The following is a 12952-nucleotide window of genomic DNA, read 5'->3' on the forward strand; positions in this document are numbered from 1 at the left end:
ACACACACACACACACACACACACACACACACAGACACATGCAACTAAAGACATTTCGACACATTTTCAGATCAACACATAAATCCAGTTGCCGATAATTCAGAGAGCCATAAACTAGTCATTAAAACACTGCAAGATACATTTTCATGTCAAAAATACAAGATTTATGGACTAGATTTTTTTGTTGGGTATATGAACTGTGACTCCCCACAACTCCAATAGCTTACCATTAAGTATTTTCACATTCACATGAGCCACAGTTAATGACAGAAGGCCTGTGTTTTGATTGGTTAAAAAACTGTGACCTTTATCCTCCCTTGACAACTTTTCCTTAAGTTTCCTCATCGACTTGGAACATAGCTGCATTTTATGTCATTCGTTATTTCACTGGAAGGCTGTCTATTTTATGCCGATTCTGTTCCTGGGACAAAACTGTAAATAAGAGCATCACTCCGTGGTTTTCCTTGTAAGTTCACTGGAGGGAACGGAATAACTCAGCTGAAGTTTTGCTCAAGGAAAAGTCTCAAGGGAAGGACTGTGTGTGTCACAACTTGCTGCTCCAGCTGGTGCTGTCTCAGGTTTAACCAAATCAAATGATCTGCTCCCTCACACTGAAAAAAGCAAAACCCTCCACTACCATACTGCCCTTGAGAAAAGTTACTTATCTTGAGATTTCTTGGATTAATTAAGGACCAAAACCGCTATTCTATATATAATTTAAAAACTAGGATTCTTCTGAATAAAATTTGGCAAAAATCTACAATGTACCATTTGTGTCGCTTTGTTTTCATTTAGTAGAGAGTGGCCCACATGAGGCTGCATCTGTTCAAAATCTGTCCTTCTCTGAAATCCAATGATGTGCCTTATTGTTGTGGCATTGTACACACCTGCGTCTCTCAGAACAAAAATGTTACCTTGTTTACGAAATCGTGAACACCTCGCTCAGTGCTGTCGCTGTTGCTAGATGATGGGGATATTTCACTAAGAAAGGAGAATATGGATGGTTTCTTGAATGGTAATATTATGAGTTTGCATGTGGTCCAATAAATCAGACTTGATCCAAAGTGTAGCTGTGATTTTATTTTGTCCTGTATCTAACCAGGATTGTTGACACATTTCCAGGTGCCAGGCACCAGCCTAGAGAGAATTGTTGCAGTATGCAGAAATGTCATGGAAACTAGACAATTTTAAAGTAACAGAACACAGTTTTTATATAAATAAATGAAATTTAACCTATACCCATTAAACTTATAGCCAGTTCATGAATGCATTTGTATTTGTGGTTCTAACCACCTGGACAGAAAGGGATGTGCTTAATGGTTATGAAAGAAGCAACATTTTCTTTGATCAAGTGTAAGTAGAACTGCATTAGAAACCATTAGAGACCAGGAGCGATGTCTACAGAAACTCTTCATCAACAGAAAATCTATGGGGGAAAAAAACGGATTAATTGCTCAGAAAAAAGCAAGTTTAAAGGGAAAGTGATCATTTCTAAGCCAAAGCTAGAGTGAGCATTAGCATTGCTTTTTCAAGATTAAAAGCACCAGAAGATGAGGTAAGTGGAGTGCTATCCTTTTTTAGCTGCAGTCTGCCTTCTCTCAGTAACTTTAGTCTTTTTCTGGGGCCGCTGTCAATCCGGTTATGTTAATTCAGTGCAAAACACCAAAGCAATGGCTGCTTTTAACCAGTGGTGCTGCCAAAAACAAGAATCCAATGGATTTGTTGTGTATTTTACCCCCATGTTTTCCCAAGATTATATAATGCAGATCAGTGTTTTCATAGTAGAAAGCAGAAAAAACAAACAAAAAAAATTGGTTTAATCAAATCAAACGAACCAAAAAACAAAACAAAACAAAACACATATATGTATTTTGTCTTTTTGGTGGTCCATATTGCTTTCTGCTTTATTTAGCATTCTGTCATTGATTGTAGGGGGAGTTAAACATTCCTGGTTTATCTGGATACCTGATCATTTCTCTTTAGACATCCCATCACTATCACCTACATATCTAAAATTCATAGCATCTCATTGTAACATCCCAATCACTACATACAAGTAGTCAAGACATAATAAATAGAAAATCTCTTTTAAGTTGTGCAGTGCTCTTTAAAAAAAAAGACCAATCCTGTAAATAGACATAAAAATAGAATTAAAAAACTTTTAAATATACATTTGAAAGGCTAAATAAATGGTAGCTTTGGTGGTAGATTTGGTGATGAACAGGATTGTTTCAGTGAGTCACAATATCTGAAGCATCAAAATACTGGCACTTTGCAAAAAAATTTTCAGTTGTAACTTTTTTTTTTAAATTATTATTATTTTTTTAAATAATCAATAACTGGCATTATCCCATTATTGTGACTTTAAAACATGTCAAACTGCTCAGAATGTATTGTCAAAATCTTACAAATTGTCATCAGTGTGTAAAATCCATCAGTTTTCAGAGTTTTCAGATTTTGTGGGACACTGATTTTACATAGTATATTACTTTCAGCAATATAAATTGCTGAAATATAAAAACTACAGACAAATTTGAGCGGCTTGAGGTGGTAGTGGAAGTTTGTTTTGTTTTTGGTGAGAAACAGAAACAGTTAAAAACACATGTTTCTATTGTGCTGCATGTCCACTCTTGTTCCCTTTCACTCTCATCTGTTGAAAGTGAAAAACATCAGAGATCCAGGTGAACGCCAGTCTCAGCGACCAATCAGATGCTTAACTCGGTCCCCCATATCCTCCAAGGTGAGGGTATAGAAAACTGATCCATGTTTGATGGGCTGATGCCGAACCAGTGCTCTGCCGTCACAATGGTCACACCACTTTCTTATTTCCATCAATTCTGTTTTTTTTTTTATGTTTGAATAAAAAGAGCTTGGATGTTCCCTGCATGAAGGATTTCCACTATCAGCAGTCTTGAATTTCCTCTGCTTGATATCATTGTCCCGTTGGTCCAATTCCTGGCCCTGGGTTCAGCATCATCTCAAGATTTTCAGACTTTCAAGTTGTCTTATTTATCCTTTTATTAGACTCCAACGTTGGTAATGACATTTAATCCAAAGAACTTCAGGTTAAGAGTACGAATAAGACAGAAACCAACTCCAACGAAAGCATCAGATGAGCAGGGATTCAGTGCAGTGAGCTCGTCTCTCATTCCCACGGGCTTGGACTGTCTGTTTTTTCTCTGAGACATGAGTCATGGTCGCAGAGGCCAATTGGACAACCAATTCCAGATATTTGTAAAGCTGTTTTTGGCCAGCATCTCATATTTCAAATTTCTGACAAAACTGGCTAAAGCATTCATAGAAATTCCTATTATTTCAAGTAACCAGAAGTGACTAAAGATTATTTGGAAATGTACTTCAAATGTATTCCTTTTTTAAAAAAAAAAAAAAAAAAAAAAAAGAGGAACGTGTTCCAAGCCGTTGTTTTTACTGACTGTGACCAAGAGGTGAAGAGGGCCGGGCCTGTCGTATGACCTGGTCTCAGCTGAAAGACTCCTTGTTAAATTCAAAGGTGGTTCCAGAGTAACGTGCTGAGTTGCAAAGTCTGTGGAGAGTCCTGGAGATGCTCTTCGGTCCACAGCAGAACACCCCTACTCGATTACTGACACCACACACACACACACACACACACACACACACGCGCGTGCACGTGGACAGAGACAACAACATGTTAGTACAATTCTCATATTATTAATTCTTGTGAGTACATCTTCAACATGCTTTGAGTATCTTATTCATTTATTCAATCCTGTTTTTGTGTATTTGTCCTAGTCTTGCAAATAAGAAACGCAGTACAGGAGAAATATTAAGAATATCTTCCTGATATTGAGCTGTAGCCCCACAATCCACAGTCCATTTCAGCTATCTCAAGCCTTGAAAATCACTGCCTGACTCATCGTCTTCTCTTTATCTATATCTCCTCCTTGGTGATTTGCATAGATTTAATAAAGGATATCAATAAGTGCAAATGGCTTTTACCTGGATCAGTCAAATCGATGCACTTCATGCAAACTGTATAAGGATCCCTTATATTTTGTTCCTTCAGTAAGACCCTTCAGTCTACTGCCCAAACTCCCTGCACTCCAGGCCTGAATGTTGCCTTTCTACTCACTGCTTATTGGTTTTCCCAATCTCATCAAACAGTAACTTCCACCTGGGCCGGCCAACCAGAAGCCTCGAGCTGAGTGGCCGGTACTTCTCCTCAGACATGCTCTGGGAAAAGAGAACAGGTGACCAAAATATGAGAATCTCAACTCAAAATGAAAAACTGTATCAGACTTTCCAACGTTACACATACTTAAAAGAAGGGATCACTTTCAACCCTACTTTATTTAATTCTTGTTTCTCATCTTTTGTAGTTGTATAGAGCACAACCTTACTCAGCTTATTTCTGAGAAATGTATGACTCAGCTGTAGCTTCTTATGGGTTTTAAACAGTGACTAATGAAGCCTTGAAAAACTTTTCTCAAAACAGGAGGCTCAGTGTCAGAAATGTCCTCATATGTTATAAAAAGCTTCCAATCCATGCTTTCTGTCAGGTTTTATTAGGTTTTGACTTAATTTGGTGGTTGAACAGATTTGTTTAGATTCAGTATTAAGTTAACAAAATGTGATAGAAAGCACTGATTGGATCTTTTTTTTTTTAGTAAAACATGAAAATATCTCTGACTCTATTGTGAGCCTCCTGTTTTCACAAAAGTGAACTTATCATGTTTTTTGAGGGCTTCAACTGTTGCCACATGGGATTCTGTTTAAATCCAATGAGAGGCTGCAGCTGTGAATTTGTAAGTTTCTCAAAAGTAAGAGTCCCTCTGAACACAAGGCAAATAAATATCTTGAATCGCGCTGTGCATGCTGTCAAATCTATGGAGGAATGGTTCAGCATGTGAAAAATAGCTCTGGATCTGGATCCTTTTCAACACATTTTAAAAGGACTACTAGATTGTTTACAGTTTTCGTATGGGACAGCAGCAATAAATATCACAGCAAAACATTTCTCCCTTTGTCTCAGCGGGCTGCTTCCCTTCTTCTGCAGAACCACCAAAGCCAGCAACGGTGAAGCGAATGTGAATCCAAAAGGGGTGAATTATTAAAGAAGAATATAGAAGGGCATGCTATTCAGACACCGCATACAGAGAGTCCATGCACATGAATGCCTACACACACATACACACACACAAACATACACATGTATGCTCACACTAAACACTGACACAATAAAGACTGAATTTCTATACAGAACACAGAAATAGACGTCACGACAGAAACCCTGACAGAGAGGGAACGGAGGAGTGACAGCGCTGTCAATAAGAGACACGAGTGTGCCTGCTAGCGTGGGGGTGTTGTCAGCGACAACGCACCTTGACAGATGGAAACAATGTGCTGAGACACAGGATGAATGCTGGCATGCATGAAAGAGCGCGCGCATGAGAGAGAGAGAGATCGAGAGAGAGATTGAGAGAGAAATTGAGAGAGAGAGAGAGAGAGAGGGAGAGAGAGGAAGAGAGAGAATTTTGAGCATGTTTTGTCCTTGACTCGAATATGAATGTGATTTCAAGATGACACAGCAGCATCTACGAAGCAGTTTTGCCCCGTGACCGCCCAAAAACTGACATCTTGCCCTGAAACTGCCCTGACACTGTCATATTAATTATGAGAAAGAAAGCAGGAGTCACAGACAGCGGGAGGAGGAGAGGGAAGGGAGAAAGGGAGAGAAAGAGAGAGGGAACAGATGTTCTCGTATGTGGAGTGTTTTCCATCTCTCTCTGGTCTGCACTGCCCTCTAGTGGTTACAGCTGTAAAAGACTGATGGAAGAATGAAAGAAAGGAGAGATGTGTGGATGAAAAGACACATTAACAGATGGACAATCAGACAGACAGACATATGGAAGATAGACATAAAAGGTGTGTGTGTTCCAGTTCCCTACCTGCAGCTTGTCTGTCTGACTGACATACAGTCTCAGATTCAGGTAGTCAGGCCTGTTCTCCTGCCACAGCTACATGACACAAAACAAACACAAACATTAGTTTTTACTGATGCTGGCAAATCTATATGTCTGTCTGCCACAGGATGGCGATATGTAAACAGCGAAAAGTGTATTTCTCTTGCGTCAAATATTGTATCTGCAGGTACCCACAGAAATATTGATTTATAATTTCACATTTCATTTCTCTTAACCCTTTATCGGGCAAGTGACTGTTTTTTGTAAATTTCAAAAAATTTACATATCACACACATCCCCTGTCTCAGTTAGTTCAATAATCTTTTGGTCTTCACCCAGCCAATCAGCAAAGATCGCTCTGCATCCCAGGTCACATGTTTGTGGCATTTGACCAATCTCATTGGCTTTGATTTTCTATAGGAAAATGATTTTTTTTTTTTTTTTTTTTAAATAAAAGTAATAAAGTCATGTCATGTTCGCTAATAACAGTCTAGTGTTGTTTTTTTTTTTAATTTCAAAGTATTTCAATGAATGCCCTATAAAGGGTTAATGTAAAAAAAAAATGCTTTAAACCTTATAATTTTCAAACATATGTTCACAAAAGGCAAAGTAACTCTTGTCTGAGGTTCCTCTGTCAAAGTAGTCAAAGTAAAAATACTGAGAGGCCTCTCAGTATAGAAATGTACTCTTGATCAGAATACATTTCTTTCTTTCTTTCTTTCTTTCTTTCTTTCTTTCTTTTCCTATTTAAATGAGGGTTGTTTAAAACCAGGTGGCTGAATTTCACATAACTGCACAGGTGGCGGAGCAACACTTGGTCCTTCACCCGTTTAACCTCTGACCTTTGCTTTAATGGGCAGAAAACCTGCTCTGACCTTGTACTTGGGGCCACCAACACAGGCATGGAACATTTACCAGAATTCGTGCCTTGCACATCATCTTTAATTGATACACTGTCTTAACTTAAGCTGTTGGATATTGATGGTTTTATCATCTATCATGTTCTAGATGTGTTTTAAATAATGCACATCGAACTTGACAGAAGGATTCAAAGTGTTCTGTAATTTTGAAATGAACTCTCTGGCATATGTGTTGTGATTGATTTGTTTTGTCGTTATTGTCTAGACCGTATTCATCGTGTAGTTGTTGTCCTGACCTTATGATGCAGCGCACACAGCAGCTCAGCAAACCAGTAGAAGGACTTGAGCTCCCTGCAGACCCACACAAAGTACAGCCTCCTCAACCTGAAGCCCACCCAGCCGTTACTGTGTGAAAGAAAGAAAGAAAGAAAGAAAGAAAGAAAGAAAGAAAGAAAGAAAGCTGAGTATTGTTGCATGAAACTCATTTAAAATTGTTCATCATTTGTCAGTGTATAATACAGAATCATAAAGCTGCAGTGGTCATCCTGCAGCAACAGAGAATCTGTGGGTCTGCAGGCGGGAAGGAGGGATGACGGACAGGGCAAAGAGCCACTCACAGCAGAGCGTGCAGCACGCAGGCGAATGGTGTGACTCCAATTCCACCTGCCACACACAGACTGACCTCGTAGTTAAACACCTCCTCTGACGGACTGCCAAATGGACCATCCACATACAGCCTACACACAAGCACAGGAGTCAGGTGGTCAGATAGAAAGAAACTGAGTAAACATGCAAAATGCAGACACACACAAACACACACACACACACACACACACACACACACACACACACACACACACACACACACAGAGGCAGCAGAGGGAATTACAAGAGTTTCCTCTGGGTCAAACACACATAAGCAGATAAACATATGACATCCTGCATGTGAAATCCCACAGTCGGGGTAGAGGGTGAGTTTTGTGTGAGGGTGGAACTGGATAGAGAGAGGGAGGGAGAGAGAGAGAGAGAGAGAGGGGAGGGGGGAGAGAGTTTGAGACAGAGACAGAAAGAAATAAAGAGACAGACATAGAGAGAGAGAGACAAAGTCACGAACACCCCCGTCATCTCTGGAACAGCTGCTCAAACACTTGTCTTGTCCTGGATGCACACACAGACACACGTGAATGCATCCCACAGATTCACACACACACACACACACACACACACACACACACACACATACACACACACACACACACACACTCATACACACAGCAGTAAGTTGCAGAATACAGCCTGACTCATTCAAATGAAACCTGTCTCCACATTGAAAATTGTTTAGCTTCAGGTATGTCCAGCCAAAATTACATTCACCATGAAATTCACTCAGTGGATGAAATTAACATCTACTCCAATGGTTGCACTGACTTCAGTCTGCTATGGTGGCCCTCACGTGTCCCTGCACTCACTTTTCCAATGTTATATCACATAAACAGCATTATAATCATCACACATGTGCTGAGACGACATTTCCCCCAGCAGCAGTAAGAAAAACAAGAACATATAAAACGGTAAAATATTATTTTGAGCTGAAATAAGAGATGCATTCCAAACTTTCTTGAATCCAGTGTCATTTTTTTATGCTAGTGGGATGATCTGCCTTATTCTTTCTTGTTTGAATACATTTCTACTTGTTCCCAGACACCTTTACTGGAATGAAACTGGATGGGAAACAATTGGGATTATTGGGACTCTTTCCACTGGCAGATTTTTTTCAACTTGTTTTGAGGAAAAACATGATTTTTAAGACTGAATGTAAGACTTGTTTTGACTTGTTGATGGAGAATTGTGAAACATGGGTATCTGCAAGAGAAAAATAGACAGAAGAGAGAAATGTTCCACTTTCTCTTACTGTCTTAAACAAACTCTCCTTTCCGCCTGACCTCATCTCTATCTCTCTCTCTCTCTATCTACGTCTATCTCACACCAACACAGAGCAGGAAGAGCACCAGGTCAGAGGTCAGGGGGTCGTAACCTCTCACCCCTCTGTGATTCTGGGCTTTCGTGGGAAATTATGTCTGCCACATCAATGAGGACAGGCACACACACACACACACACACACACACACACACACACACACACACACACATACGCACACACTTTGCTTTCTGACCAGACACACAAAACCTGCCTTCACCAGCACATTACACACACAGTTTCTCTCTTTCTTTCAAAGACCTATAAATTCATGTCCACTCAACCATAAACACCCACAAGGAACTAGACACACACTGAATTAAAACCTACTTGGGGTATCTTCTCTGTTGCACCATGGGGAGGATCTCCGATGCTATCCCCTGTTCAGGAAGTAACAGCTCTGTGAATCGCTCTGAGGACAGGAGAGGGATGGAAAGGAAAGGAGGGGAAGGAAAAGAAAGGAAAGGAAAGCGAAGGAAAGGAAAGGAAAGGAGAGAAGAGGGCAGGAGAGGCTACAGTTATATATCGTATGTACGCCATCATTCCAGCACGGAGGAAATGACCTTATACAACAAAGTGCCTTTTCTATTCATTCCAATTATGTGATTTCCAATGTTTCCTTATAACATGAAGTCATGGCAGATTAGTGTGCCAACATAAACAGACACACACTTCCCCTTACTGTATTCAGAGAGCTGTGTGTGTATGTGTGAACATGTAAGTGAAAGGAAGTTAGTGTACATGTCACAGCCTAACACAGGCTACAGCTTCCTCTTGGGCTGAGTCCCCCTTCCCAAGTTTCCAACCCCGAGTCCTGCACTGCAAAATAAAATCTCTATTTTAACAAGCAATACAGTCTCATATTCAGTATTAAAGGACAATTGCTATGTTTTTGGGGCCTATTTTTCCACCTTTTGGGGTCCAAATGACTGCTGGGGGCTACCGGTTGCAATTTAATCACATGGAACATTTAAGTACATTAAAGGACGTCCATTAAAAGTACTTGCTTTTGTTGCTGACAGGTCCAGATTGTTACTGTAAGTGTAAGATAACATTATGGAAAGGATCTACCAGAGGAACAGGAGGCTCCCTGTCCTGGTTGTCATCCAGGGAGAGGAAGTGAAGTGAAAATGCTGAGTTATGGCGTTGAATAATGGCCAGAGGTATTTTTGCAAAACATTATGATGTCACAGTGAAGACAATCTTTGACCTTTTTGGATATGAAATCTAATCACTTCATCATTTTATTGTATTTAACATTTGTGTGAAACTTTTTCATAGTTAGGGTATGAATTGTTATGGCCAGAAGTAAGTTTTGTAAGGTCACGATGATCTTGACCTTTGACCACCAAAATTTAATCAGTACATTCTTAAGCGCAAGTGGAAGTGCCAAATTTGAAGAAATTCCCTCGAGACGCTCCTGACATGTCAGGTTCATGAGAATGGGATGCACAGACAACCTGAGAACATAATGTCTCTGGCCGGTGTGGAGGTATAAAATATCCTTCACTGGAATGAGATAATCCCACTGGTTTCCAAAGCAAATCGACTTGTTTCCAGAGTCTTCTACCTGCATTATTCAGCCTTTTTTTGTTGCGACATATTCATACTTGTTCACAGAAAAAATGAAAAAAGATTATGAGTGTGAATATGAGACTTGATAGGATGGCAATTTTTGGCAGTGTGTGTCTCCCTGCATAACAGACAACAATGCTGCAGGTGCCAACAAATTTAAAAAAAAAAAAAAAAAAAAAACGCTCTTAATTTGAACAACGGTTAATATTTTCACCACTTCAGTAACCTCACCTATGTTCTCTTACATATGTGGGCACGGACAATGTTTGTGTGTTTGACTGACTCAAAAACCTAACGGCCATCTTACATGCAATAGGGATAGAAATAGGAAGGAAGAAATACATAACACAGCAGAATGCAATGTTGTGTGCAAATCCCGATAAATCCACTTTTTCACCTCACTGGTTCAACTGAAATCCTACACACTCCTCAACCTTCTGCGGATGTTTCACAGATCTCGGACTCACTTAGAAAACTGTGTATGCCGAGCTCGCTTTGCTCTACAAATTTTGCAGTATGTGTTTGATTAGGTCTGTAAGTCACAGTGAGTATGTTTGTGTGTGGATGTGTGTGTGTGTGTGTGTGTGTGTAAAGTGTCCACTCATGGAAAACACCCTCATATGAAGTGGAGTTTCCCAGCCTGGCAACAACATTGTGAGACTCTGCACGCACGCACGCACGCACACGCTTGAATAAAGCAGTGCCTCGGAAATGGGTCCTCCCCAGAGAGCAGGGAGGATGAGGAGGACAAAACAAAATTATTTCCATTCGGTCGGTTCTGATACGGGACAGACGTTTGTGTGTGTCTCTTTGCCTGTCCTTCTATCTGTCTGATTCTGCACGTGTGTGCTTCTGTCAGCATCCTGGCCTTGTGTATGCAGCTGTGCGAGTGTGTGTGCGCACATGTGTGTGTGTGTGTGTGTGTGTGTGTGTGAACTCACCAGTCCAGTCTCCCACGACTCGCAGATGTATGCCAAAAGTTTCCTTGTTCTCTGTGGGACACTGGAAGTTAGAGACCAGACAATGAGTCACAATTAAATACACAGACACACACACACACACACACACATACATACATTTACTGTTGCTGGAGTTAGCTAGGCATGGACACAAACATAATCCAGTCCTTGAAAAATCCAGTGGGCAAGTTTTATACACTACACTGACATACACAAAGTTTAAAATCACTTTTCTGTGTGTTAAACGTAACAATGCACACACACACACACACACACACACACACACACACACACACACACACACAGCCTTCCTGTTGGCAGACAGCGTTACTAGCCTCAGGGGTCTGTCTGCTCTCTGTCAGTGTGATTCTCTGCCCTTCTCCTCAAAGCGCTCCTAAAACACCAGGCATAGGCATGCACACAGTGTCTGTGTGTGTCTGTGTGCGTGTTTGTGTGTGTGTGTGCTCACTGTGAAGTGTAAAGCAGAGAATAAGTGTTTCTTTGTCTTCTGTTTTTTGTCTCACACAATCTGGAGTACTGTTAGGTAAAGCCATACTACTGTAACACTAAAGCTGAAAGACTAACAAAACAAGGTGAGATATGATATTACTGGAGGAGCCAGCTGTCGGTCCAGTGCCAGCCAGTATAGAGAACCGCGATACTGAGAAAGACAAAGAACTGCATGTTCTATGCCGGGGGGGAGAAAGTTTAAGATGCTGTAAAAACATGTGCACGTGTGTGTGTGTGTGTGCGCGCGCGAGAGCATGTGTGTACATTTATATGTGTGTTTGGTATTGTGTCATGTGTGAGGAATGCATTGGAGAGAGTTGTAGAGTTACATAAAGTCTTACTGTTGTTAGCGTGAAGGGATGGTTCTCAAACGAAGAGACACCTGGACAGTTAAGAACAATGTACTGACGGAGAGAGAGATGGAGAGACAGAGGAGAGGAAAGAAAATGGAGAGAGAGAGAGAGAAACAAAAGAGAAAGAGCGTAGAAAAAGCGATCATCAGATTAATTATTTAATTTTGATGTACCCTTTTCAAGAATTTCTCAGTTCATTACCCCCTTAATAATGCCTGTCTGTCTTGTTGGATGTTATTCCTGGCACTGTGCTAAAACAAAGTCTGGCTGCACATGACTACTTCACCCCCTGTAGCCAGAGATCAAATCTAACCAGGACCTTTTGCTCATGGCTTTGCCCTGCTCTCTAGCCCCCTTATCTTTTACAATCCCACAATAAAAGTAGCTTCACTTTTCATTATGCTTGGAAAAATGAAAGCGATAACTCATAAAATGCATAACATCATGCAGTGGTTTAAGGCAAAGGTTGATTTAAGTGTGAACTCAAATTTAACGGTGAATCAGGCTGATGGTTCGGACCACCACGGGCTCTCACCTGCCCTGGACGAGCCTTGAAGTCCCTCTTCAGCATGCGCAACTCGATGACATTGCAGGGGTGCCTGATCACGGTTACTATGGTAACGGGGTCACTGCTCCGGATGTAGCGGTAGAAACGTTCGGCACAGTAGAGACAGAGAGGACCTGATACCCACAGCCACGTCTGTGTGCACATGCACACACACACACACACACACACACACACACACACACACACCAATAAGACACTAATAATCAG

At 40.8% G+C, this 12952-nt stretch overlaps 1 protein-coding gene across 1 annotated transcript in view; it reads right to left on the minus strand.

Annotated features, from left to right (window-relative positions):
• Positions 1-3424: 3424 nt before the first annotated feature.
• Positions 3425-12952, minus strand: part of nox4 (NADPH oxidase 4) — a 23951-nt gene continuing 14423 nt past the window's right edge. The window contains exons 10-18 of the mRNA XM_030067121.1: positions 12713-12877; positions 12166-12228; positions 11297-11357; positions 9111-9192; positions 7420-7539; positions 7099-7207; positions 5928-5996; positions 4112-4212; positions 3425-3601 (exon numbers count right to left, since the gene is read on the minus strand). Coding sequence (XP_029922981.1) covers positions 3481-3601; positions 4112-4212; positions 5928-5996; positions 7099-7207; positions 7420-7539; positions 9111-9192; positions 11297-11357; positions 12166-12228; positions 12713-12877 — 891 coding nt within the window. The 3' untranslated portion in view covers positions 3425-3480. The remainder of the gene's footprint in view (positions 3602-4111; positions 4213-5927; positions 5997-7098; positions 7208-7419; positions 7540-9110; positions 9193-11296; positions 11358-12165; positions 12229-12712; positions 12878-12952) is intronic.

This window comes from Myripristis murdjan, chromosome 13 (assembly GCF_902150065.1).
Source record: "Myripristis murdjan chromosome 13, fMyrMur1.1, whole genome shotgun sequence".
NCBI classification, from domain to species: domain Eukaryota; kingdom Metazoa; phylum Chordata; class Actinopteri; order Holocentriformes; family Holocentridae; genus Myripristis; species Myripristis murdjan.